General features: G+C 44.5%; 1 protein-coding gene across 2 annotated transcripts; it reads right to left on the bottom strand.

Moving 5' to 3' along the window:
* Positions 1-12,002: 12,002 nt before the first annotated feature.
* On the bottom strand, positions 12,003-25,712 carry LOC112216905 (importin-8). Of its 2 annotated transcripts, none has more exons than XM_024377049.2 (25): positions 25,531-25,712; positions 24,010-24,091; positions 23,581-23,737; positions 23,163-23,321; positions 22,766-22,922; positions 22,548-22,637; positions 22,345-22,439; positions 22,129-22,213; positions 21,825-21,959; positions 21,234-21,333; positions 20,993-21,069; positions 20,739-20,855; positions 20,552-20,641; positions 19,920-20,085; positions 19,676-19,836; positions 19,207-19,332; positions 18,238-18,313; positions 17,553-17,678; positions 17,284-17,381; positions 17,096-17,191; positions 16,608-16,828; positions 14,907-15,112; positions 13,422-13,640; positions 13,143-13,272; positions 12,003-12,703 (listed from the first exon to the last, which is right to left on the bottom strand). In XM_024377049.2, coding segments are annotated over exons 1-25 (3,054 nt in total). In that variant the 5' UTR covers positions 25,615-25,712; the 3' UTR covers positions 12,003-12,702. The 2 variants fall into 2 exon arrangements, with proteins under 2 accessions (XP_024232817.1, XP_024232818.1); XM_024377050.2 differs by having other exon boundaries at positions 18,247-18,313.
* Between the last annotated feature and the right edge of the window lie 1,199 nt (positions 25,713-26,911).

The following is a 26,911-nucleotide window of genomic DNA, read 5'->3' as shown; positions in this document are numbered from 1 at the left end:
GCTACACCTGGCTTTCAGCGGAGCCGTGTCTGGCAACGAAACAGTTTAATCAACCTCCTTTACTGCCTTTTAAAAACCTAGCTGATATGGCTGACTTGCTTTAAAAAAATGTGGTTTCTACTGACAATTGAGATGTACAAACTATGGCATAAGGCGACGAGTGGATAAGAGGCCATCCGTAATTTCGATTAAAACATTAATGAGCGAACTAGGACGGATGTAGACAATATAACTATTTGTTCAGCGCTTTTGAAATGTACAGCAACCGAATTCAGAACATGGGTCGTTTTTATAGTGTTCTCCCAGTACACCAAGTCAGAACCGTAGGATAAATGAAGGGGGCATATAAGCAGACAATGATAGCTCTTACAATATTCAATGATTACATTTCTCTACAACAGGTTGTAGGCTACATGTACACCATCAAGTCAGAACAGGAGGCGAAAATAAGAGGGGAAAATAGACCAAATTATTAGGGTGAGGCACATGGGTTACTAACAGCTTACTACACAACATAAACTTAGTATTACTTTCTTAGCTACAGTTTACACACAGTGGGGCAAAAAAGTATTCAGTCAGCCACCAATTGTGCAAGTTCTCCCACTTAAAAAGATGAGAGAGGCCTGTAATTTTCATCATAGGTACACTTCAACTATGACAGACAAAATGAGGAAAATAAATCCAGAAAATCACATTGTAGGATTTTTAATGAATTTATTTGCAAATTATGGTGGAAAATAAGTATTTGGTCAATAACAAAAGTTTCTCATTACTTTGTTATATACCCTTTGTTGGCAATGACAGAGGTCAAACGTTTTCTGTAAGTCTTCACAAGGTTTTCACACACTGTTGCTGGTATTTCGGCCCATTCCTCCATGCAGATCTCCTCTAGAGCAGTGATGTTTTGGGGCTGTTGCTGGGCAACACGGACTTTCAACTGCCTCCAAAGATTTTCTATGGGGTTGAGATCTGGAGACTGGCTAGGCCACTCCAGGACCTTGAAATGCTTCTTACGAAGCCACTCCTTCATTGCCCGGGCAGTGTGTTTGGGATCATTGTCATGCTGAAAGACCCAGCCACATTTCATCTTCAATGCCCTTGCTGATGGAAGGAGGTTTTTACTCAAATTCCCACGATACATGGCCCCATTCATTATTTCCTTTACACGGATCAGTCGTCCTGGTCCCTTTGCAGAAAAACAGCCCCAAAGCATGATGTTTCCACCCCCATGCTTCACAGTAGGTGTGGTATTCTTTGAATGCAACTCAGCATTCTTTGTCCTCCAAACACAATGAGTTGAGTTTTTACCAAAAAGTTATATTTTGGTTTCATCTGACCATATGACATTCTCCCAATCTTCTTCTGGATCATCCAAATGCTCTCTAGCAATCTTCAGATGGGCCTGGACATATACTAGCTTAAGCAGGGGGACACGTCTGGCACTGCAGGATTTGAGTCCCTGGTGGCGTAGTGTGTTACTGATGGTAGGCTTTGTTACTTTGGTCCCAGCTCTCTGCAGGTCATTCACTAGGTCCCCCCGTGTGGTTCTGGGATTTTTGCTCACCATTCTTGTGATCATTTTGACCCCACGGGGTGAGATCTTGCGTGGAGCCCCAGATCGAGGGAGATTATCAGTGGTCTTGTATGTCTTCCATTTCCTAATAATTGCTCCCACAGTTGATTTCTTCAAACCAAGCTGTTTACCTATTGCAGATTCAGTCTTCCCAGCCTGGTGCAGGTCTACAATTTTGTTTCTGGTGTCCTTTGACAGCTCTTTGGTCTTGGCCATAGTGGAGTTTGTAGGTGACCAAATACTTGTTTTCCACCATAATTTGCAAATAAATTCATTAAAAATCCTACAATGTGATTTTCTGGATTTTTTTTCTCATTTTGTCTGTCATAGTTGAAGTTTACCTATGATGAAAATTACTGGCCTCTCTCATCTTTTTAAGTGGGAGAACTTGCACAATTGGTGGCTGACTAAATACTTTTTTGCCCCACTGTATCTCCCTAGCATATTACATAATTTATGCGGCAGCATACAAGACATTTTTGGACTCACCTTGTTGTGCTGTGCTCATTTGAACAGGAAGGTGGCCAACAGTGCTTTATGGGCAAATTTAGTCATCAAAGTCTGGCATTCTCTGGATTTATGGTGCTTTCAAGACAATTGTAAAAGAACACCAAAAAAACAAGGTCGAATCATGATGACGTCAATGATCTTCAGATCGTAGCTCTTAAAAGAGGCCCGAGTTCCAGATTTACGATTCTGAATTGGATGACAGTTTAAAACGTATTTTCCCAGTCGGAGCTCGTTTCCCAAGTTTATTTTTTAACAATGTTTACAAACTGATATGTGACACGTATTAATGCCAAAATAACATGCAATACAGGCAAGCCAAAACATTTTTTATTTTTTTTTGCAAAAAATGTGCGGCTCAAAACAACCCCTCCCCCCTTTTGAATGTCGCCACCGCATACACAGTATAGGACTGAAAATCACCGTATCTAACCCGTGGTAGACCTTGGCAGACGCTATAGTGTGTGTTCATGTGGGGAAATAGTGTGTAAGCAGGGTTGGAGTGTGTGCCAGCACCCTGGCACTGGACCCAAGTTTGCTTCTAACACTCATTCACGGCAGCGGAGTGTGTGTAACAGTCCCTGGATGTAACAAGTCAGCAGCTACATGAGTGGCGGTGGGAGCAACACAAACTGACAACTATGACTGGCTACAAGACACTCACGCAACATTGCGCTAAATTACACACACACACAGAAGTGTGTTTGCACTCGTGATGAAAACGCGTAGGCTATGGCTTTAAATCAAATCATGTGCCGACATGAAATGCTTACTTACGAGCCATTTACCAACAATACAGTTCAAAAGTAAGAAAATCAAAAAATAGATGAAAAGAAAATAGTAACAATAAAATAATGAAGATATATATGGAGTATCTGTCTTCCCAAGGAAAACTAGTTGAAATATATAGGCTAGGCCTACTGTATGGTGAATACATTCTGAAAGATGCACCATGCTGCCTTGTTTACCATATGACCGGGTGGCTCAGATTGGCCTACTGTATGGTGAATACATTCTGAAAGATCCTCCATGCTGCCTTGTTTACCATATGACCGGGTGGCTCAGATTGGCCTACTGTTCAACTTGAGAAGGGTGCTCCTCCCTCACTTCTGCCTGGTCATCTCTAATAATGTCTTACAAGTACTGTAGAAAACTCTCACGTCCCCCCTTCCCTGGAGGGGATCCGGCCCCTTATTGGCCGCCACACACCTCCATTAAACTTAATCAAAAACCCAATAACGACCACCTGGAAAGAGGCGGGGCATTGCTATAAAAGAGTGAATTAATTTGGCCTCTTTCCACCAACCAAACCAGTTCAACAGAGTCCGGGCCAGCTAGAGCACCTGGTGTCAAAGGAAAGCCAAGAAGATCATTAAGGACCTCAGCCACCCAAGCCAAGGACTGTTCACCGGCTACCGTCCGACAGACAGTAAAGGTGCATCAGTGCCAAGACCGAGAGACAAAAAAAAACTGTTGAACAGCCAACACTAGCCATGTACCAGGTGAAGCACAGTCATTCACACAAAACACACAAGCTATGACACACACACACACACACACACACCTCATATTCACACACACACGCAGCCAACGCCGCGGTCCCATGCTATAGAGACATTGAACCACTGGTCACTTCCCGTTTCACCCTGTACGTAAATACTGTATCTGACGTAGCTCATAATTCTACTATTGCACATTGTATTTTAATTACACCATATATACACCACATTTATTTATACACCTGACATACAGTAGCTTACTCATATCTACTGCTGTACATATTCTTAGCTGATCTTGTGTATATTCGGTGTACATGCATACAGATTGCATTTGATTACTACTACAGTGCTATTTGGGTTAATCCGATGTGTCCTGCCTTTTTATCTGGTCTTTTTTTGTTGTATTTTGTTCCCCATTACATTTTAATTATTTGACATGTAACTGTTAGTAACATAAGCATCTGACACCCGCTCTAACATCTGCTAAACTGTACGCAACCAATAAACTGATTTGATTTTAAAGATGCTTGTATAGTAAGGTGCGTATTGTGGGTGGCAGCCAATATTAAGTATATCCCAATTTAAATGTAGCCCAAATATATATGTGTGTGTGTGTGTGTATATATATGTTTGTTTAACCAAGAGTATTGCTTGATATTAAGGCTGTGTTTTACACAGACAGACCAACTGATTTCTTACAGGCAAAATACCTGCTCTGATTAGTCAAAAGAACAATAATTGGGCAGAATATCAGATTTGGGCTGCCAATGTAAAAGCAACCAAAGTGCTAATTGGAGGCCATCTTTAAAGCCTGTATTACTACAGCATCAGTGACTTCATACTGATTGTTGCATTTAGAATATTTCAGTCGAAGCGTTTCCGTTATGCCCACGTCAATATGCCCTGTTGTTTGTTTTATCCTAGTAAATTCAGCAGTCATCCATCAAGACACACCGTTTTTTGGGTCATAAAACTATTTTACTAACGACGTATTGCTTGAAATCCAGTCTCTCTAAAGTACAGTAACTTTACAGTTAATGATAATGAAATTTCAGATGCACTCAAGGGATGTGGTTTTTATGATTTTACCAGCCTTTGGTTGTTGGCCCACATCTCCACAGATGTTTCTGGACAACTCCCAATTTGAGTGCCTATCTCGTGAAAAATTAAGCATTTTCACTCAGGAGTTGTCCATTTTAATTTTAGGGATGGGGGTCCAAAATGTGGAAATCCCACAGGGTGGAGGTACAAACACAATCACTACTATTTGATTACAGTATTACCGGTTGCAAAAATCTAATCACCCCCAATTTGTTGAAGTACATGACATTGTTGTGTGTTTTAAAACACATTTTTAATAGGGTATGAATAACATGTTTGACAAACACACAGTTGTACTTTATACGACTTGTGAATAGCTGTCACCTTAGCCAGCAGGGGATACGAGGGAGGGGGTTCTGATGGCAGAGTAGAGGGTTGGCAAAGGGCACACTGATCACTGAACCATGTATACACCGCCAGGAAACAAACTGGCGTACAACACCTGCAGACAACCACCTCCTGTGCCCTGAGTCCAGCATGACAGGACCTGGGGAGGAGGAGGGGGTGGGGCGTGCCCACTGGGAAAGACATGCTAAAGGGCAAAACAACTCAAAGTTGTCAAGCACTCCTTCCCCTTACTCTTTCCTCCTCCTCTCTTGCTCTCTAGTCATAGCCAGAGGATATCCTATGACAGGGGTGTGCAACTTTGATTGTGGTGGGGGGGCCCCAACAAATCTAAACTCACGAGGGGCTGCAGTTGCTCGCGGGGTGTAGAGAATGTTCGTTTTAAAGCAACTGCTGCAATTCTACTCATTTTGCCATGGGGCAGATAGGAAAATTAGCTGTTTTACAGCTAATTTCCTGCAGGTCTACACATTCTGCCATAGGGTGGAGGAATGTTTGCATCAAAATTACATCTTGTGTATTCTAACATGCAACAGTTGAAACCTGACTGAATTCCTAAAAAAACATTTATTTTGTGGAAATTGATCTGAGGGCCTTCAAATGGGGTGGGGCTCGTGGGCCACCCGTTGCCAGCCAGTTTCCCACCCCTGATGTATAAAATGCAAATTATACTATTGCTGTATCCACATCAACATGAAGGCTGGTTCAGGCCATTTCTTCACCCAGCAGCTGGCGTCTAGCAGGCTACACGGATCAAGGTTGTCTTCTCGACCATGTGTTTCATCCATTATCAGCTCGCTATTCACCAGTGTATAAAAACACCTGTTCTTAGGTAGGCCCATGTATCTAGCCGCTACACGCAGCAAGGTCATTTCGTCCTTATCCATGCTGCACACCAATGTTCCCTCTAATCTGCGCGTGCGCAGTAGCCCCGAGACTGCTGTGCAGAAATATCAACACACAGAGAGAAGCACGAGATTGAACTTCACTAAACTTTTTAGTGCAATTGTCACCAACCCGATTGGCCAATCTCCAAGGCATTCCTAGTCAATCGCCAAACATTTCTGTAAAAAAAACAACGATAAAGCCTTGTGTTCCTATTTTTATTATTCGTCTCGGGCTGTTGACGGTAGATGCACCCTACTCAGCTGCCCTGCACGCTGGGTAGGCAAACTGTTGCTATTTTTTACTGTGGTAATGGTGATCAACTCAACATTAGCCACTTTCAATTCAAAATATTAGCCACTTTCAATTCAACATTTTGTTGTAGGCAGAACACATCGGGAGTAGGATTCTATTGCAATCAGAGTTGCAGTAGACCAGTAGTGGAAAAGTACTCAATTGTCATACTTGAGTAAAAGTAAAGATACTTTAAATCTTCTTTGGGATAGGGGGCAGCATTTTCACTTCTGGATGAATAGCGTGCCCAGAGTAAACTGCCTCCTACTCAGTCCCGGATGCTAATATATGCATATTATTATTAGTATTGGATAGAAAACACTCAGAAGTTTCTAAAACGGTTTGAATGATGTCTGTGAGTATAACAGAACTCATATGGCAGGCAAAAACCTGAGAAAAAAATCCAAACAGGAAGTGGGAAATCTGATGTTTGTAGTTTTTGTACTCAGCCCCTATCAAATACACAGTGGGATATGGGTAATTTTGCACTTCCTAGGGCATGGGGTCAACCGTCGTTAGAACGTTGTTTCAGGCTTCTACTGTGAAGTGGGAGCGAATGAGAGCTGTTTTGACTAAGGGGTCTGGCAGCAGCCTCATTCTCAGTCATGAGAGGTATCTCTCGTTCCATTGCTTTTCTACAGACAATGGAATTCTCCGGTTGGAACATTATTGAACATTTATGATAAAAACATCCTAAAGATTGATTCTATATTTGGTTTGACAAGTTTCTTCGACCTGCAATATAACTTTTTGTACTTTTCATTGTTTACCAAACGCGCTAACAAAAGAAGATATTTGGACATAAATGATGGACATTATCGAACTAAACAAACATTTATTGTGGAACTGCGATTCCTGGGAGTGCATTCTGATGAAGATCAAAGGTAGATGAATATTTATAATGCTATTTCTGACTAATGTTGACTGCGCAACATGGCGGATATTTCTTTTGGCTGATTTGGGCTTTGAGTGCCATACTCAGATTATGCTTTTCCGTGAAGTTTTTTTGAAATCTGACACAGCGGTTGCATTAAGGAGAAGTGTTTCTAAAGTTCCATGCAGAACACTCGAATTTTCATCAACATTGATAATGAGTATTTCTGTGAATTGATCACAGCATGTTTTTGAACTACTGAACATAACACACCAATGTAAAATTAGATTTTTGGATATAAATATGCACTTTATCAAACAAAACATACATGTATTGTGTAACATGAAGTCCTATGAGTGTCATCTGATGAAGATCATCAAAGGTTAGTGATTAATTTTATCTCTATTTGTGCTTTTTGTGACTCCTCTCTTTGGCTGGAAAAATGGCTGGGTTTTTCTGTGGCTTGGTGGTGACCTAACATAATCTTTTGTGGCGCTTTCACTGTAATGCATTTTTGAAATCAGACACTGTGGCTGGATTTACGAGAATTTTATCTTTAAAATGGTGCCTAATACTTGTATGTTTGAGAAATTAGATTTATGAGATTTCTGTTGATTTGTATTTGGCGCCCTGCAATTTCATTGGCTGCTGGCGAAGTCTTAGACAAGTTAACAGAAAACGACTCAAGTAAAAGTGAATATTACCCAATAAAATACTACTTGAGTAAAAGTATAAAATTATCTGGTTTTAAATGTCCTTAAGTACAGTAGTAGAAAAAGTACTAAATTGTCATACATGAGTAAAAGTACCAAGTAAAACTAAATGCTATACATCAAATTCCTTATATTAAGCAAACAAGACAGCATGATTTTCATATTATTTTTCATTATAGGGGCACACTCCAACATCATTTACAAACACAGTAGTTGTGTTTCGTGAGTACGCCAGATCAGAGGCAGTAGGGATGACAAAGTGTTATATTGATAGGTGCCATAATGCTGTCCTGCTTGAGCATTCTAAATGTAACTTGTACTTTTGGGTGTCAGGGAAAATGTAAGGAGTAAAAAGTACATTATTTTCTTTAGGAATGTAGTGGAGTAAAAGTTGTCAAAAATATAAATAGTAAAGTACAGATACCCCCCAAAAAAGTAGTACTTAAAAGTATGTTTACTTTAGTACTTTACACCACTGCAGTAGGCCTACATGCAATAGACCATTGCCATATATGGATCTTTGCCATTTACTTTGAACTGGATTGTGTTTACAGCATGAGTGGTCATGAGTAGATTCACTTGTTTTGAGATCAAAGTGAGAGTTGCATGTAGCCACATGCACATTTTGTTCATATCCTTTGCTAGTTAGGGAATTATCAGACCTGTCTATGTAGTAATGGTATGAGACTAATAATGCATTTTATTTTGTTAAGTGGTTACTTGCATCAAACAACAACATTTTCAGTCACCCCCTTGACTGAAAGACAAGTGGATAAACAGGTTAATGTCAAGCTCTGCATGTTTTTTTTTTTTAAGTTTCATGGAATGTAGGCCGACATTGAACACCACACATTGGCTGCTACTGTAGGCTGAATGATATGTTAGAATGTTATGGGATGCATTTTCTCCTTTGATTTTGATGGCAGGCCACTCTGGTAGGCCTACATTATGAGCAAATAGTCAGAGTAGCCTACTTGGCCACTGTTAAAACTGTGTAACTTAAAGTGGGTACAGCCTCAGTGTTCACAGTAAACACGCACAGAATTTTCACAATGTTCAAGTTTGCACTCAGCAGACCTGAAATTTGCTCAGTGCCGGAAAACATTTGAGGGAACATTGCTACACACATATATATATATATATTATATATTCACCTCACAATTATGGGACCAGGAGAAAACATCTGGCCTCCGACTAAAAATAATGAAATGGTTTTGCCTCGTTAATTTGCTTATTAGTAATTTTTTTCCTTTGGAACGATGCATCTGCGAGTGTTCAAGGTGCCGTTCTGTGCGCTAATTGCCTTCAGAATACATGGTGCACTCACCAACTGCCACACCGCCCAGAAGGGCTAGGCAGGCCTACATTCCTGTAGGCGACGGAGCGTGTCGACCACAATAGCCGTTATCCATCGGTAACGATACGGTTACATGTTTGAGGCGAGTGCGGGCCCCTCTCTTTCTACAATAGCGTTTGATTTCATTACTCTAGGCTTACAGCTCGGTGGCTGACTGCCACTAAATGAGCCGGTCTGGCAGTTATGCCACCGCCAGGCCCATTGCAGCACGAGGTGGTATTAAATCTCAAGGGTGTACTTGAGGATGAATAGCTCATTAGGAGGAGAGGTGATTATAATACTACTACTCTGGAATGAAGAGCTTTGGGATGGAGTCGCCAGACTAAACCTATTGCTAGTTGTTAATAGTAGTTGATGCTATTATACAGTCCTTTGCGGGTGTCACTATCTCCTTAGACAGTCCATTATTGCTCTTGTACTATTACTGATTAAGTCTCATGCCGTTTATTCATTCACATCTCTCCTCTGTACAGAACCATCTCACATGTCCTCTGGAAAACCTCCCTCTGAGGTTGCCTTATTCCTCTGACTGGGAAAGGTGACGGTGAAGCACAGACCAGCCCAACTAACCCCTCTGGGGTTAAAGAAGATGGGGCACAAGGGCAGGAGAGTGGCACATGATTCATGATATGCAATCAGCCTCCCTCATTACCAAAGCAAATGCAATTAACTGGCGTGTGAGCAGAAGTTGCAATGTAGCCAAGACCTCCATTCGGAATCAAATTTCCCATTACTAGCGCAGCGGTGGAGGGGGGAGTAGTCAGGAATGAGGCTTGAACCAGTGACCCTGTATTGTTACAGTGCGAGGCAGCACACTCTCACCTGTGCCATAGAAGTCCACTCCTCTTAGCAGAGGCCAGTTTCATAGGGAGGCTACACTGTTTGTGGATGCTCCCTCAAGTCGACACCAGCGCCTGGGAAACTTGACACCTTTATTTATTCCCACTCCTCACCAACTGTGGTGGAGTCTGGGGACCTCTGACTCACACAGTGGAGATAAAGCCACAGTCAGCGCTAGTCAGTCTGCATCTCTCAGCTTCACTGGCGTGTGGAGACAGTCCCTGTGTGCCCTGGACACACACAGACAACGGCAGGAGAGAGTTCTCTCTGTGTGTGTGTGTTTTGGGTGGCTATAAAGGGCAGGGAACTACCACGTGACACAAAATGCACTTCACCTGAACTTTGCCTACCCCCATCCATCCAGGTAAGTGATTCTGACAGAGGCACACACTGCAGAGAGATAACAGGCAGTTAGCTGCCCCAGAGAGCAAACACACATCACAGTACTCCACTCAATAGTGAGCTGGGGACTTCAGCTCACTTTTTAAACTGTCTGTGGAAATGGGTTATTTGGTTGCTGAACTGCAGTCAGGTCTCTCTCTCCGACTCTGCCCTTGTTTTCCCTTCCCATACTCAGATCTGATTAGCTTTGCCCAGCACACCACGGCCTATGGCCATCATCATTACCTCCACTCTGCTCCCCAGGGGGAAAAGGCCACCAGGCAGGCTGGAGGAGAGACACCCTCACTGGGACACAGTGGCCAGAGAATCCCCTCGATTATTACCAGGGCAGTAGACTAGAGTTAACTGAAGGGAGTGTAGATCGGCATGGATAATTGGCCACATTTGAAACTTTGACACATTCACCCACAGGGATCAGCATCACTTTTTCTAACAGGTACCTTCTATACTGAGTCTCTCTATACCGCTCTCTCTCACCTCCACTGGTGTGAGACTGAAGACTAATTACTGCAACAGCATCCTAGCATGGCCTGGAACTGTCAGGAATACACAACATCACCTACAGAAAACGGTCACTCAGTCATACAGGCCAATAGAAATGAAGAGAGAGAGGGGGAGGGTGTATTGTTGGAGAACATCATTCACTGCGGTGCTTAATTGCAGAGGCAGACTGCAACAGAACATTTTCTGGAGAGAAACCACTCCAGACACTAGTCAACAACAAATAACACACACACACACCCCCCCACCCTTGTTGGTTTCACCGCACGCAGAGTTCGACAGCTCTTCAACGCTTGGCTGCTCCTTACTGTCCTGCACACACACAGTCTTCAGTACAAACTGCAGTGGGCTAGAACATACAAACTGCAGCTGAACACACACAGAATACTAACACAGGGAGAGAGAGAGGGAGAGCAAGAGCACCTTCGCCTTACCAAAACCCATCCAAGCGTCCAATCTGAAACATCAGGATCTGACTCCCAACCCTGCAAGCAGAGCCCTCTGACTCCACTAGAGAATCAAATACTGACTATAAAACGCAGAAAGAAGCCCTGTGGTACTTGGACATCTCTAACATTACAGAGGACATTATTCTGGACAGCTGGGGACATGAGAGAAAGAACTGTCTGGTATGGAGAGATTCCCAGCTGTGATTTGAAATTGATACCCAAGTTCAGATAGTTTGTGGACTGGTGAAAGCCAGATTTCTCCCTGTTATTCCCTCTGTCTTGTGTCAGAACCATGGAGGGAGGAATCCCCTTTAAAGTATCTGAACATGGGCCCTGAGAGAAGCCTGTAAATGAAAACATATTTACTCCTGCTGATAGTGTTAACCTGCATAATGTTACAGTAGTTGTTCAATCCAACTGTGTGTTACTGGGCTGGATGTTTTATAAATGAGGATTGATCGCAGCAGTGAACTCTGACCAAGTATTGATTCAACAGAGCAGGAAGAGATGTTCAAAGATGCAAAGTTTCAGCTACAGCAATATCTACATGTTCTCTGTGCGAAATCAATATAAAAAGCTTAACCCCCACACGCACCTGCAGGCAGAGGAGCACAAACCTACAAACACTCACTATAGTGACATAACAGGAAAGAACACTGGGCTAGATGTTACATGAACATTTATGATTTTCTTAAGTTAAATGAAAACAGTAATAAAAACAAGACAAAGACATCTTGCCCCCTATTACATTTCATCAGAGTGAAAGGAACCCCCCTGTGGGTCAAAGGTCACTGACCCCTAACCCTTAACCTTTCACCCCAAACACATCTGTCTGTCCGTCCATTGGCACCACAGCCTTGGTTCAGACTAACTAACAAATGGTTCTGATTGATGCCATGGCAACCAAGGACATCTGGCCAGTCCTCTCAAAACCATACAAAAGCCAGGCTATAAAGAAACAGGGATTTTGTGTACAATACTTACATTCACTCAGTTACAGAATCACAGACCCAAGGACTGCACTGTACTAGAAGATGAATTCGCTGGTCAGTGATACAGAGTAGGACATCAATCTCTCACACACACACACACTCTCTCTGGGGTGGGTGTGGTCCAATTACAGTCTGGGATGTGAACCGTAAAGTGTGTAAAGTCCTGGTATTATGGTCTCTGGTGGGTCTCCACCCAGTTCAGTTATGGGTCTAGATGGCCCGGTCTTGGTGGGATCAGTAAAGTCTAGTTAGATCTGGTCTGATCTGGACTGAAACAGTTCTTGGTGTGTTTTAAATCCACTTCAGATCAGGCCAGAACTCTGCTGCTACTCCTCCTTCCATCCAGGCCTCCAGCCATGTCCCTTACAGCTCTGAAACAACATGACACAGTGTTAGGACTCAACGTACTGGAAAATACAGCATGTTTGTCAAAATACATGTTTAAATCAACAACCTTTTACTGTATGTTGTATTTTACACCCTGCATCCTTATTCTTCAGCCTCACCAGCTCCCAACCCATTGGCCCCTTGTCCTCTCTCCCCCCATTGGCCCCCTGTCCTCTCTCACCCCCATTGGCCCCCTGTCCTCTCTCACCCCCATTGGCCCCCTGTCCTCTCTCACCCTCATTGGCCCTCTGTCCTCTCTCACCCCCATTGGCCCTCTGTCCTCTCTCACCCCCATTGGCCCTCTGTCCACTCATTGGCCCGCTGTCCTCTCTCCCCCCACTGGCCCTCTTCTCTTTCCCAACTGGCCTCTCTCCCCATTGGCCCTCGGTCCTCTCTCCCCATTGGTCCTCTTTTCTGCCTCACCATTGGCCCTTGGCGGCGGTGCTCCTCCTCTGCTGGGACAGGCTGTAGATCTCCTGCAGCTGTTTCTTCTGGTCATCACTGAGGGGCGTGGTCAGAGACTGGTACCAAGGCTGGTCAGTGTTCTGGACCCCTATAGTACACACAGGAGAGAGTAAGGAATTAGATGCCTGGCATGTATGCATGCATATTCCTTTTTTCTGTGTGTGTGTGTGTGTGCGCACAAGTAGCTGTGTGTGCGTTTGTGAGCGAGTCGGTGTGTGTAGATGTGTAACCGCTTACTGAGTAGGGCAGCGGTGAAGAACTGGTACTCGTCTTCTCCATTGTCATAGTCCAGGGGCGTGTTGTACTCCTCCAGGGGTGTCCCCTCCAGCCCCTCTTCATCCCAGTAGTCTTCATCCTCCTCATCGTCGTCCTCGTGGCCTACGGGTGTGCAGGTCTGCTGTTGCATTGTGGTGTTACGGTTCGCATTCACCTCATCCTCATCACTGGGGATCTCCTCTGTGGACGCAACACACATGCAGACAGGCAGACAGATGCAGCAAATCACACACACATATAAAAACAGAATGAATAGAAAGAAATTACCCTTTTACCTTTTTTGAAAGGCACAATTTTACTTAATGCCGTTTTAATATACCCAATTACAGTAACAGCTGCTTAGCTAACATACATAACAATTTCCTTCATCCTAACGTCCCCTGTACCCTGCCGTTCTTTACACTTGACTGAGGAATGCCAGCACAGCTGCCCTGCGGCATGTAGGGCAATGTAGTGCAACTAATATGACCTGTATTCAGAGTGAGAAGTCGAGAGACAGAGACAGAGAGAGAGACAGAGAGAGAGACAGAGAGAGAGACAGAGAGAGAGACAGAGAGAGACAGACAGACAGACAGACAGACAGACAGACAGACAGACAGAGACAGAACAGAGAGAGAGAGAGAGAGAGAGAGAGAGAGACAGAGAGAGAGAGAGAGAGACAGAGAGACAGAGAGACAATTTCCTTCAGAGAGAGAGAGAGAGAGAGAGAGAGAGAGAGAGACAGAGAGAGAGAGAGACAGAGAGAGAGAGACAGAGACAGACAGACCAGTAGAGAGAGAGAGAGAGACCCAGAGAGAGAGAGAGAGAGACAGAGAGAGAGAGAGAGAGAGACAGAGGGAGAGAGAGAGAGACTTTAGAGGGAGAGAGAGAGAGACAGAGGGAGAGAGAGAGAGACTTGACAGAGGAATGCCAGCACAGCTGCCAGACAGAGAGAGAGAGAGACAGAGCATGAGAGGGCAAGACAGAGAGAGAGAGAGAGAGAGACAGTGCAGACAGAATAGACAGACCTGATTCAGACAGAGAAGAGAGACGAGAGAGACAGAGACAGAGAGAGAGAGAGAGAGACAGAGAGAGAGAGAGAGAGAGACAGAGACAGACAGACAGACAGACAGACAGACAGACAGAGAGAGAGAGAGAGAGAGACAGAGAGACAGAGAGACACAGAGAGACAGAGAGAGACAGAGAGAGAGAGAGAGGTCAGAGGTGTTGAAACCTGGCCATAGATGTGTAAAGCAACACATGTGATCATAGCTAGGGCTAATCTTAATCTTCTACCATTGACATTATCCCTGGCCCTACCCCATGGCTTCCAAAAATAAGGTTTGACTCAACAGTATTAGCATCTCGCTATTCCCTTTCTCTCCTCCTCTCTTGCCTGCTCTCTCTATTCCGCTCTCTTTTCTCCTGCCTCCTCTCCTCCTCTGTCGCCCGTTTTCCTCCTCTCACCGTTCTGGTCCTCCTCAGGTACCCCAGTGCAGGCCAGTAGGTCTGGCTTGTTGATGAGGCGGGAGGAGTACAGGTGTTTGAGCCCCAGGAACAGGAGCAGGACGCTGGGGACGATCTGAGCCGCAACCCCTTCTACCACCACTGGCCTGGAGGGTAGCTCCATCAGAACACTCAGTCCGATGATACACATCTTACGGTCATGGAGCCTGGGAGAGGGAAGAGTGGAGGGAGGGAGAGAATGAAGGTGGTGAATAAATCATGTATAGTGTACTGTAGTAGGTATAAATACTGTATATCCCATATGTTTTACACTGCTATAGGAAGACTACAGTGTGACTCAGTGATGGCTAACAATATAGTTGATGAAGTTGACTGTATACAGTATGGGTCTAGTAGTATTTAGGCATCATGGTTTAGGGCACGTTGTTTAGCCACTGTGTACTTTATAGTGGGTTGTGTACATGGCATAGGATGTAGGGCGTGTCATGACGTTGCCCTGGGGGGTAGGTTTATGACAGTCATAAATACCTCTTCCCCCCTTTTCCTCTCTCTATCCTACTGGTTACATTTGCAAAACCCTTGGTTAACATAGAGATTCTGGGAACTGCAGAAGGTGGGGGGAAATTAACTATATTCTGGTAATCCGACCAATTGAACATATGCGGTGGACTTAATGAATATGATGTCAGTTCTGTTGTCATCTGAGACATTCTCATCGATGATAGGATGACATAAACTCTACAGTGGAAAGTCTACACATCAGAGTTATTGGATTCACATGGAATTGTTGTTCAATTTAAATGTTTGAATATAAAATTATTGGTGAAAATATTAAATGTAATTTTAGCTTCCAAATAAGAGATTTGGGTTTTCATAAGGTTAGGGCTCTGCTCAATCAGTGGCCCGCCCCTGTGAAGAGACATGGGTTATAAAACTTTTTAGACACACCCTTCTCGCCTTCCTATATAAAGCCTTATGTAACCTCCCGTTCCGAGGATGCGAGGACGACGGTCCGATGTCAGAATAGTTCAGATAATAACTACAGAACGTAGCCAACCTCAGCGTGAGTTTTGGTTGCGAATGGTATGAACTTTGAACTCTTATTCGCTACAGAAGTGATACCTCCTAGCCGTTGAGTTAGCAACAGCAGCTGCAAACGTGGGCTAGGAAAGAACAGACAGAGTAACCCGTCTACCACACAACGACGTTACTACAACAGCCCCTTTTCTTTTGTGTAACCAGCTGTCATATCTGTTCCGCCCGCTAGGAACGTTTTCCTTTATGACGTCATTTGTAATCAAGTTATGATTTAATTATGTGTATATGTAATTCTGTGTGATTAGTTAGGTATTTAGTAAATAAATAATTAAACCCAATTTTGCATTGCTGATTCAACTTGTTAGCCAGGGTTCGTGAAGATAACCAAGAATGTACAACGTTCAGATGAGACTGAATTAAGGTGCCGAATAATATTGACTGCTATTGATGTAAAATATTACTAGGTCTTTAAGAGTTTATTCGGAAGATAATAGCTCTATAAATATTATTTCGTGGTGCCCCGACTCTCTAGTTAATTACATTTACATGATTAGCTCAATCAGGTAATATTAATTACGGATAAAGGATTTTATAGAATAGCATATCACTTAATCCGGCATAGCCAAAAACACGACAGGCGTATGGCTTAGTTTATACACTTACCCCAGGAAGAACTCAGTATCATTCATCCACTGGTTGATGAAGTGAGCAGTGATGGGCTGTGGGGTGTGGGGGAAGTGCATGTTGTCCAGCGTGTGGATGAGCAGGGCTGGGTTGTAGTAGAGAGCAGCGATGGCCACCTGCAGACACATGGTCCTCAGCTCACTGGACTTCACACCTCTGGTTAGCCGCTCCAACACAGCCTCCACGAACAATGGGATACACTGGAGGGGAAGAGGGAGTGAGAAAGAGAGAGAACAAGAGATAGCTATTGTTGACTGGGTAATATCTGTCTGACATTTACAGGAAGATCATTAAAACTGTGGCAGATAACATGGGGCTGAGAGAGAAGAATCAATACAATATTGATAGCAATCATCCCTCCCAACAGGAGATTCAGGGTGTGGGAAGGGAAAGCGAACTGGTTTGGGCTGAACTGGGACCACGTCTACCCTTAAATACTACCCAGAAGCCTTCACGGTCCCTCTCACCTGGTCGATGCCCCTCCCCCGACACTGGAGGACAATGACCTCTAGCAGCTTAGCAGCGTGACACTCTGCATCCTCACCTGCATCACTGGTCAGCACCTACAGCACAGGAGTCAAAGGTCAACATGGGACACTTCATCAAACTCTACCTGAACACACACACACACACACACACACACACACACACACACCTTTTTGCACATGGTGTATATGACCTCTAAGTATTTGGGGTTGGACAGGAGCGTGTCTGTATCCACGGTAACGTAGTTGTGCAAAAGAGGCATCATATCTGAAAGAGACCAGACCGAGATCATCATCGTGTTGGGCGAGCATCAGCGTCACCATCATGCTATTCGACATTACATTCACTGTGATATTCAATGTTCACCTAGACAGGTGTGTAATCCCAATATTCTCACTAACAGACAGGTGACTGTTGACCAGTGACTCAGTACTGTACCCGTGAAGTAGTCAAAGCAGTCGTGCTGGAAGACCCCGTAGAGAACCACCAGTAGCTGCCACATCTGAGGGGAGATGGTCTGGCAGGTCAACCCAAACGCCAGGGACAGAATCTCCTCGTAGAACTCTGGAGGGGAGGGAGAAGAAGAGGAAACAGATCATCGAATTGATGTTTCCCTTTGAGAGATAAATAATCTTCCACAGTGACCCCTCCACTCATCCTGAAGGAAACTCTCGTTATAACAGGTTATCACATAATCCATTCGTTAACATAGAGCTGTATTCTCTCCTTACACACACACACACAGCACAGAGGTGATTACACACACACACACACACACACACACACACACCACAGATGGGATTACACACCCAGAAACACACACACACACACACGAGCCAATTACAGGCATGAATGGTGCCTGGTCATCTGGGATTTGGGAAGTGCAAGGTGACCAGCTTTTGACAGTTAGACAGTGTTCAATGTGAGACGGAAATGGACAAGGTGTTATACAAAAGAGGGGGGGGGTCGCTCAATGGAACAGGGAAGTGAGATGAATATGGTTATTGTGTGAGGTGTGTGTGAAAAGCACACACACAAAAGGTCACAGAGAGGAATAGACACACACAGCAAACAAATGAGTATGTGTGTACACACAAAAACAGAGTGACGTGAGCACACACACCTGCCATACCTATGATGGGCTTCTGCAGCACCAGGCCTATCACCTGTAAACAGATGCCCTCCAACTGCTGAGTGATCTGAGAGAGAGGGAGATGGAGAGGGAGAGAGGGGAAGAGAGAGAACACAATAACGAGAGAACGAGAGGCAGTCAAGAGGGTGAGAGAGGAAAGATACAGGCAGAAAGAGAAAGTCATATCAAAAGGACATAGATCATCTATTGATCCCTGGCTAATATCGGTCTGACATAGGGCTGGCACAATTACCGTATAACCGACGGTTACGGATGAAGACCTCCGTGAAAATAACAGTCATAACCGTAAAATGGGGAAGAAGAAAAAAAGACAAGTGGAACGAACAGTCGCCTGAAGACAGGACGCCAGGGCATTCCCGCGGTAACGTGGACTCTTAACAACGCTATGAAACTTTGATGCCCGAAATGTCCTTTGTTCATTCAAAAGATAACTGATGTGGCTCATGCAATGGTATGTATTTTTTGTCATGTCAGTGGAGGTGAATCAACAAATCACAGCACATGTTGATGGGTAAACACTTCCTGTTTTTACTTCTATGGGTACACTAGCAATAGCTGCCAGTACACCCATTATGCCATCATTGATTTGAATGGGGACGCCCGTTCTATTCATTCTATTTCTATGGCATCACATGCAATCAGGAGCGGAGAGGAACAAAAATGCGTAAAAGATCAAACAGTTATTACGGTGAGCACAGTCATTTGGCAGGTCAATTACAGTCACCCAAAAGTACATGACTGTCACAGCCCTAGTCTGACATAACATTCACCCCATGCTCAATAACACTGTGTGTTCACACAAAGCAGGGGAGAGGGAGCAAATCAATCACCAATCATCACACATTCAACTGGAGCTCCAGAGGACTCGATTTGGAATAGGGTGAGCGCGTGTGTGTACATCTGTAGAATGTGTGAGGGAGTATCCAGTGTCTGTCTCACCTCCTTGTGGTCCTCCATAACAGTGAGTATGGTGTCTATGGTGCTAAGGATCCCCAGAGCCATCACCGTCTTGTCTTCACTCTCCTCATACTCTTCACTCTGTAGCACCTTGGTGAAGATCTCGGCCTGGAGACACACATATGCAGGCGGTGTTAAGGCTTTCACATGCTTCGGTTTGGCTGTGCTGGCTTAAAATGACCTTTGCTTGAAAAATGAGAAAAAAAAGCGACAATAGTACTGTTTGTCCGTCTTGAGACACCGCAGCCAAAACCGTCAGAATTAATCTAACTAAAAAAATGGCATGCCTAGGAGATCTTAGTCACGCAATTTTACATCTAACGAAGATGTTTGGTGCAGTCCGCTATCGACTTTGGCTTGCCTCAAGAAACAAATGCGGACGCCTGTACACACACACATGCACACGCACACACAAACAGTTAACCAGTAGAGCAAGACAGTGGAGGCGTACCAGGTTCTGGGTCATGTCAACGGCGATGACAGCCACTTCCTGGTTGTACTCGCAGATCATCTTTTGAATGACGTTAGTGAGGTCATCGTTCTCCGTCTCCTTGATGACGTGGAGCAGCTCCTGCATGACAGGCCGGATGTAGGGCCTGATGTAGACCTTAGCTAAAGAGAGGGAGAGAGAGGGTTCAGTGTGTGTGTGTGTGTGTGTGTGTGTATGTGTCCATGCATGTGTGTGAACCTCAGACCTTGCTCCTGGTTGCTGACCAGTGTCTGCAAGGCGATAGCAGCCTCCACCTTGACGGGCATCTCCTTGTCTGCTATGAGGCCCTGTTTGACCAGCTCCACCGCATTCCTCAGGACCAACTCGTTATGGAAACGCAGCGGGCTGAACGAATGCAGCACCCAGCACGACTGAGGACAAACACAAGGTTACAATCACTGATCTATATCCCACACGGATGGGCATCGCTATCAGTTTGGAGCCTATCCACATCATGTACAAATCAGCACTGTCCACTTCCAGTCACCAAAATGTGCAGTGGTGCTTCCCAACACGTTCACCTGCCCGGAGGTGGCCAGTAAGTAAAAGAGCAGGGGTGAGGGGGGTAAAGAAATGCAGGGAGGGGGATGTTTAGTCTATATAAAACAGGACTGACAGACCATTCTGACTCACATGGATGGGACTGTATGGAATGTAGCACCCAACAGGACTGTAGATATAAAGAGGGAAGGAGCCATTTTAAAGATTGAAGAACTGCAAACACACTCACACATGTTCTTACACACCCATTCTCAGCTCCATAAGAAGAGTTGGGTTAGAGGGACCTTGGAGTGAAAGCGCGCTGCATGTGTGTATGTGTGTGTCTCTCTCTCTCACCCTAGCCCGGAGGTATCCCAGAGGGGAGTTGAGTAGAGGGAACACATAGTTCTGTAACATCAGCTCCATCTGCTCCCTGTACACCCTCTTCTATAGGACAATAACAGGAAGAGAAGACTCAGTCACAGAGAGACTAAACAGGCCATAAAACAATAGGAGAATGTACAGAGACACACACACTGCTGACCTTCAGTAGGAGTTCGGCCAGTGAGCCGATGACGTGCAGCGCCCCATCCTTCCTGCGGGGGTCAGCAGAGGGCTCCATCATGATCTGGTGGCAGAACTCCATCATCTGGGGAAGAACCTGGGAAGAGGGGGTGGACAGAGCAGTGATTAAAGTCATATCAGCGAAGACTCAGTTAAGGAAAGGAAATGAGGAAAATAAGCTATTTAGGACTGTTGGGTAGTTTTTGTTAGGTTCTAGTGTGGTTCTCCACTCACCTCCTTCCTCTTGCGGGCTGCTTTACACAGGAGGCTCTGGGCGGCGGTGGCAGGGAGGGCATGGTCATCATACACATCTGGAACAGAGAAAGAAACCCAGCCAAGCTCACAATTCACTGTAAGTCTATTCTATGGAAGCCGTACATTTTCAATCTGACATGTCATTGTGTATACTGACCATACAATGTCCCACTACCTCCATAACTACTAACTGATTGAGTTACAGAACGTGTGTACTCACTGAACTTCATGCGGATGTACTCGTATGGATCCTCCTGCCACAGTTTCTCATCCTCGTCTTTGTAACACATTAGAGGGAAGATCACCTCTTGGCTGATGGTCTGTGGAACACACAGTACACACACGTTCAGGTTAACTACTAACTACTAGAAGTGGAATTGCAACATAGTTTTTAGAAGCATAGCAGTATTCAGATTAGATCAATTACTAAGTATATAAAACAGTGGATTTAAATGCTGACATGAAGATTGATCAAAGTTACATACTGTAACTCAATCCAAAGTGTAATGTCACAACCTTATAACAAACATAACAACGGTATAACAAGGTGTAATTTCACACACATCCTACATTTGTGATGGAGAAGTGCTATATATATATATATATATATATAAATCAAATCCATGATTATTTACATGTCACAGGGATACAGGTGTAGTGGTGCCTGTATGATCCACCTGCATGTGTGGCTTTATGTGTTTCCAGGTGAGGGAGTGAGACAGGCCATGGTTCAGGTCGTTCAGAGAAAGTGTGTGTTTGTGTTTGTGTGTGTGTGTGTGTGTGTGTGTGTGTGTGTGTGTGTGTGACCCACCTGCATGTGTGGCTTCATGTGTTTCCAGGTGAGGGAGTGAGACAGGCCCTGGTTCAGGTAGTTAAGAGATTTCTGGAGAACGTGAGGCGTGACATACTGCTTCTGTCGGTGTTGGTCCAGCACCTTCAACAGGACCTGAAGGAGACCACCCAGAGACGAGGTCACATCAGATGGTATGGGGTCAGACTTAACAGAAGACTACCGCTGCTCATGTACACACATACATCAACATTGGTAGATGTGGACAACAGACATATATACATTCAATGTTTGATGTCATATTTAGAGTGTTACAAACTCTTACCTGTTGGATCCCTACAGCGTACGTCTTCAAGAAAAAGTCTGCAAACTCAAAGTACTCCTTTGTCACGTTGCCGGGGCTTCCGTACCTGCCACACAAGTATAGAACAACATGGTTAGACTGAAAAGAAAGGCTACGATCCACAAACACACAAACATATTCACATCAACATACATCCAAATTCATCAACACACAAATACATCTCCCGTGTCCCCTCACCTCTCGAACAGTCTGGTGATGATGTGTAGGGCCCACTTCTTACTCTTCCACCACACCAAGTCAGGACGGTCATCCTCATCCACTTCCAACGTCTCCTAGCAACCACACACACAACAGAGGTTCGCTACTCCCCTTCAATAAAAAAAACATAGGTAGAGGAATTTGCAGAAGGTCTACACAATGAAGGATGAAATAAACCTTACTGGGGGGACGTCTCTGTCCATAACAGCTCTGAGGATCTCCATCCAATGGGTAATGACTGTGTTATTAATCAGCTGGAGAGGCAGGGAGTACTGTAGGAGCAGAATAGACACACACTGGTATTAGTATCACACAAACGTGCACACGCACGCCACATGCTGTTAGTCACAGACACTTGAGCGCACAGTCAGTCAGTCACACACACAGTCCCTTCTCTCACCTGTACGAGTGCGTGGAAGATCTTGAGGATCTGTTTCTGTATGAGGACAGAGAAGATGGTGCCGTCAGGCAGTAGCTGGGTGACGAGCTGCTGTATACGGGGCAGGAAGATCTGCATGGCTGCTAGCAGCGGATCCCTCTCCTCCGCCTTCTTATACCTGACACACAGACATAGACACAGACAGACACACACAGCACATCAGCATGAGACGGCACGCAGATGTGATATCATCGACAACAAGCTGGGTGCAATGACTGAAAAGTGTAAATGGAATAATCATTTATATCACTCAGCTTATACACTTGAACTACTAAACTCGGACTAAAAAATGGTGTCTCAAAATACAGCATCGTTATGACTTGATCACTAGTAAGTGATCCTCAGGTGGTTGACTCACTCGTAGGTCTTGACCAGCTGGTAGAGGGCCAGGAGGCTGCCGTACCAGCTGCCACTGTTCTGAGACTGCAGATACAGGCCGATCTTATCCACTATGGCTGTCCAGCGCCCGGGGAAGTCGTGCTTTATGATGGCTCGCAAACACACTGTCAACTGGGCCCTGGGAGACGGAATACACACACATACATCAGCATTGTATTCTTTCTCTAACATGCCATCACTAAATGATCCTCCCATCGCTCTTCATTGGGCACTTGTAGTCACAGATTACCTATACAGTCAAGTGACACAATTTCAAAGGCTCTTGGTAGAGCAGAGCAGGGGACCGGAGCACGGCACCACCTGCCATGAGTATCAGGCTAAGAGGTAAGGGTGAGTGTGTTAAGGAAGGTAAAGGAGGTTAGGACAGCAGGACCCACCGGATGGACTCGGGACACTGGATGATGCCCTCCACGATGTTGTCTCTGATCTGCGTGCGGTCGTTCTCGTGGATGTTGAAGGGGAACACCGCCTCCCCTAGAGAGGGCTCGCGGTCCTGCCAGTACTGGCTCACCATGTTCTTTAGGTAGATGGCCGCTGGCGCACAGAGATATACATCACTCAGACTGGCAAGACCAACACAATTCTACCTTACAATTCAATCATTCACGTGGCAGCTAAAACGCCAGCTTGATGAAGAATCTCCATTGAAAGTGACATTCTGTCCAGGAGGCTCAATCTGTGTCCTGGACACCGGCCCAAAGTGAGGCTATTATCAGTATTGTTTATAGCTGTTGCATTGGTCCAGTGATGTTTTAAAAACAGCCAGATGCAGGTCTTTATGTCATGTTCTGGGGCAGGGTTCTTACCTGCTTGGCGAACAGGGAACTCCACCTGTTCAGACACAATGATCTGGAGCAGAGTGGGGGCGAAGTTGATGATCTTGTACGACTGGAACACACAAGATAAGACTGCCTTGAAATGAGCTCAACCCAAATCGGACCACATACAGTCAAGCGCCTGACCACTTGAGCGGTCAGTTTGACATCTACAGCACACCGTGAGCACAGGGGTCAAAACATCTTTATGGTGACACGGCGGAGTGTAAGGAGGTGGATTCCCAGGTTGTTTGTTGAGGTCAGTACTAACTGAAGAACAAGGAAAATACACAACAGGTGAAGCATGTAGCTTATTCGCTCGCTCCCAGACCAGTTATCAGATGTAAGGTAGTAGAACAAGCCATGGTCTGTCAAAGATATAACCAGCAACCAACAATTTAAAAAAGGAGGGATATTTTGTACCGAACGCTTTCTCTTTCCCTCACCATCTCCCTCTATCCCTCCTCTGCCTGTCAAAACTGCTCACCGGCTGCAGAACAGTCAGCATTCTGTCTCCAGCAAATGCCCCTAATGTCACTTGGTTGCATCACTGACAGGCATTTCACACAGACACACCAATCTTTTGTCCTGATTAGTGTAAACCTACTGAAGTGGACATTATGTAAAGTCAAGGCAGTGCAGCCCTATTGCAGATGTAGTTATTCTCAGTGATGCAACCATGACCTAGGCCTGCATATGCTACAAGTCTTATGTCACACATCGTTCAACTAACACAGCGTTCTGTCCACCCCTAATTCAGCAAAAAGCTGAGGAAGTGGCTGAAGAAAATCAACTACTCTTAAATTCATAGACAGAGCTATGGATGCAAGGCCTGACCATCCATGAAATAAACACGAGGCTATAGAGTTTGTTGACATTTCCCTTTGTTTACAAACAGAGTGAAACAAGTTTATATTTTGGATTCTGATGGGGTGGGAGAGTGGAACTAAACTCGGGAGATTCTTCACGAATCAATAGGTACATATGATAGCAATTGCAGATTGACCCTTTAAGATGCTTTGACAAGATGCATTTGTCTAATGCATTTAGATTTGGTTTTGGATGAAAGAGCGATTCAGGCGAATTCACCGGTCAAATCCCATCAGAATTGTAAACTTTTACTATCGCTGGCTGAAATTGCTGCAATTGTTAACAATGTTTCAACTCGCGCATGATGTCTACAATTACAATCCAATCGGACACTTGCTAGCTAGATTGTTTCACGAACAGCCACATCTCTGGACTGCTGCACAGTGTGCGCACACTGCCTCAAAATTCTATTGTTCTCCGGTGCAACAGTTTGTGTCGGAAGTTACATTAAATGTCAAACTACTGTTTCGTGTACTACAAAATAAACAGAGAGATGCACATAAGTTATAGAACGACAAATCATTGATCCCGAAACATGGCCTTATTGCGATCCATATCATAAACACGGACAACCCTTTCTGGAAATGGGTTCATGCTGCCCGAATAACAAAAACAACAAAGTTATTTTGGCCATTCACCCACCTGATTGAGTTCGTTTTCAGCCGCTATCCGAAGGTTGGGATCTATCGTCCCTTTCAGTGCTTGAATTATCCGATTGGGATCCATAGTGTCTAATCGAGCGGTAATTGCTATGTTTCACAATCACATTTATGAACTGCTCCAAATTCGGCAAAGCGTTACGGAACTGCCCTAGCCCTGCCCCATTTTACCGGCAATCAGCAGGCGGTGGACGCAAAGCAATGTAAATAGTGGCGATTTACGATAGCCCTTCTTTCTTCTTCTCTCTGTAATAGGTATGTACAGTGCAGAGATTAGTTTTTACTGCCACCTTAAGACCTGGAGTGGTCATGACTGAAAATATCCTTTCTGTCACAATCATTTGTGGTAACCTTAGATTTTATATTATGTTTCTTAACCAGAGGCGTAGGCCAGGGTGGGCCCACTGGGGAGCCATGGCCCACTAAATCAGATTGAGCAACAACAACAAAAACTGCTCTTTACTTGTCTGTGTTCCAAACAGGCCATTAGTCTTTTTACATAAACATGCAAACACCATCATATATAATTCATAGCAAGCAGTGCACTGAGTTAGTCCGATTTGATGAAATATGACAGATCAAATTAACTCACAGGATGTGTTGCCAAAAAGAGCCAACTGAAAGCCACACACCCAATAACAAACAAATATGACTGCATTGAGGCATGTCACTGTGCTTCTATGGCTGCGGTAGGTACCCTAGTGGTTAGAGCATCAGACTAGTAACCAAAAAGTTGCTGGATTGAATCCATTAGCTGACAAGGTACACATCTGTTGTTCTACCCCTGAACAAGGCAGTTAACCCACTGTTCCTAGGCTGTCAATAAGAATTTGTTCTGAACTGACTTGCCTCGTTAAAACATATGCTGCTGCCTACTTTGTTTGCTCATTTTGCAGAGCTGCCAACTTTTGAAGAAAGCTTGGAGAGATTTGCTATGTGAAGTTCCTTGCCCCCTGGCACAACCCCTAGAGAGGGGGAAACGTTACCATTTTAAAGCTAATTTCCTGCAATTCTACGTATGTTGACATGGCTTAGGCCTATGACCAGGGTGGAAAATAAAAGAAATAAAACACAGGTCAGGTGTATTCAGAATGCTTTGAACATGAAATGAACACTCAAAACTGGACCACTTGTTACTTTGCCATTTTTGGTGGATGACAGGTGTCTCCACTACACCAAGATTTTGGCCAGGACATTTTAATGGTTGATGGCAGTGGGTCTCCTTGTCCATAGACTGCTTTCAAGGTAAGGACACAAACATTTTGTAATTTGGGTGAACTATCACTTTAAAAAGGGCTGGAATAAAATCATGCTTGCTCTCCAGGAGGGTTGGCAACCCCTGATCTGTGTTTACCAAGTGCTGG

Source organism: Oncorhynchus tshawytscha, linkage group LG17 (assembly GCF_018296145.1).
Source record: "Oncorhynchus tshawytscha isolate Ot180627B linkage group LG17, Otsh_v2.0, whole genome shotgun sequence".
NCBI lineage: Eukaryota > Metazoa > Chordata > Actinopteri > Salmoniformes > Salmonidae > Oncorhynchus > Oncorhynchus tshawytscha.
Note: the sequence above shows the minus strand (reverse complement) of the source record. Positions and strands in the feature narration are given on the sequence as shown.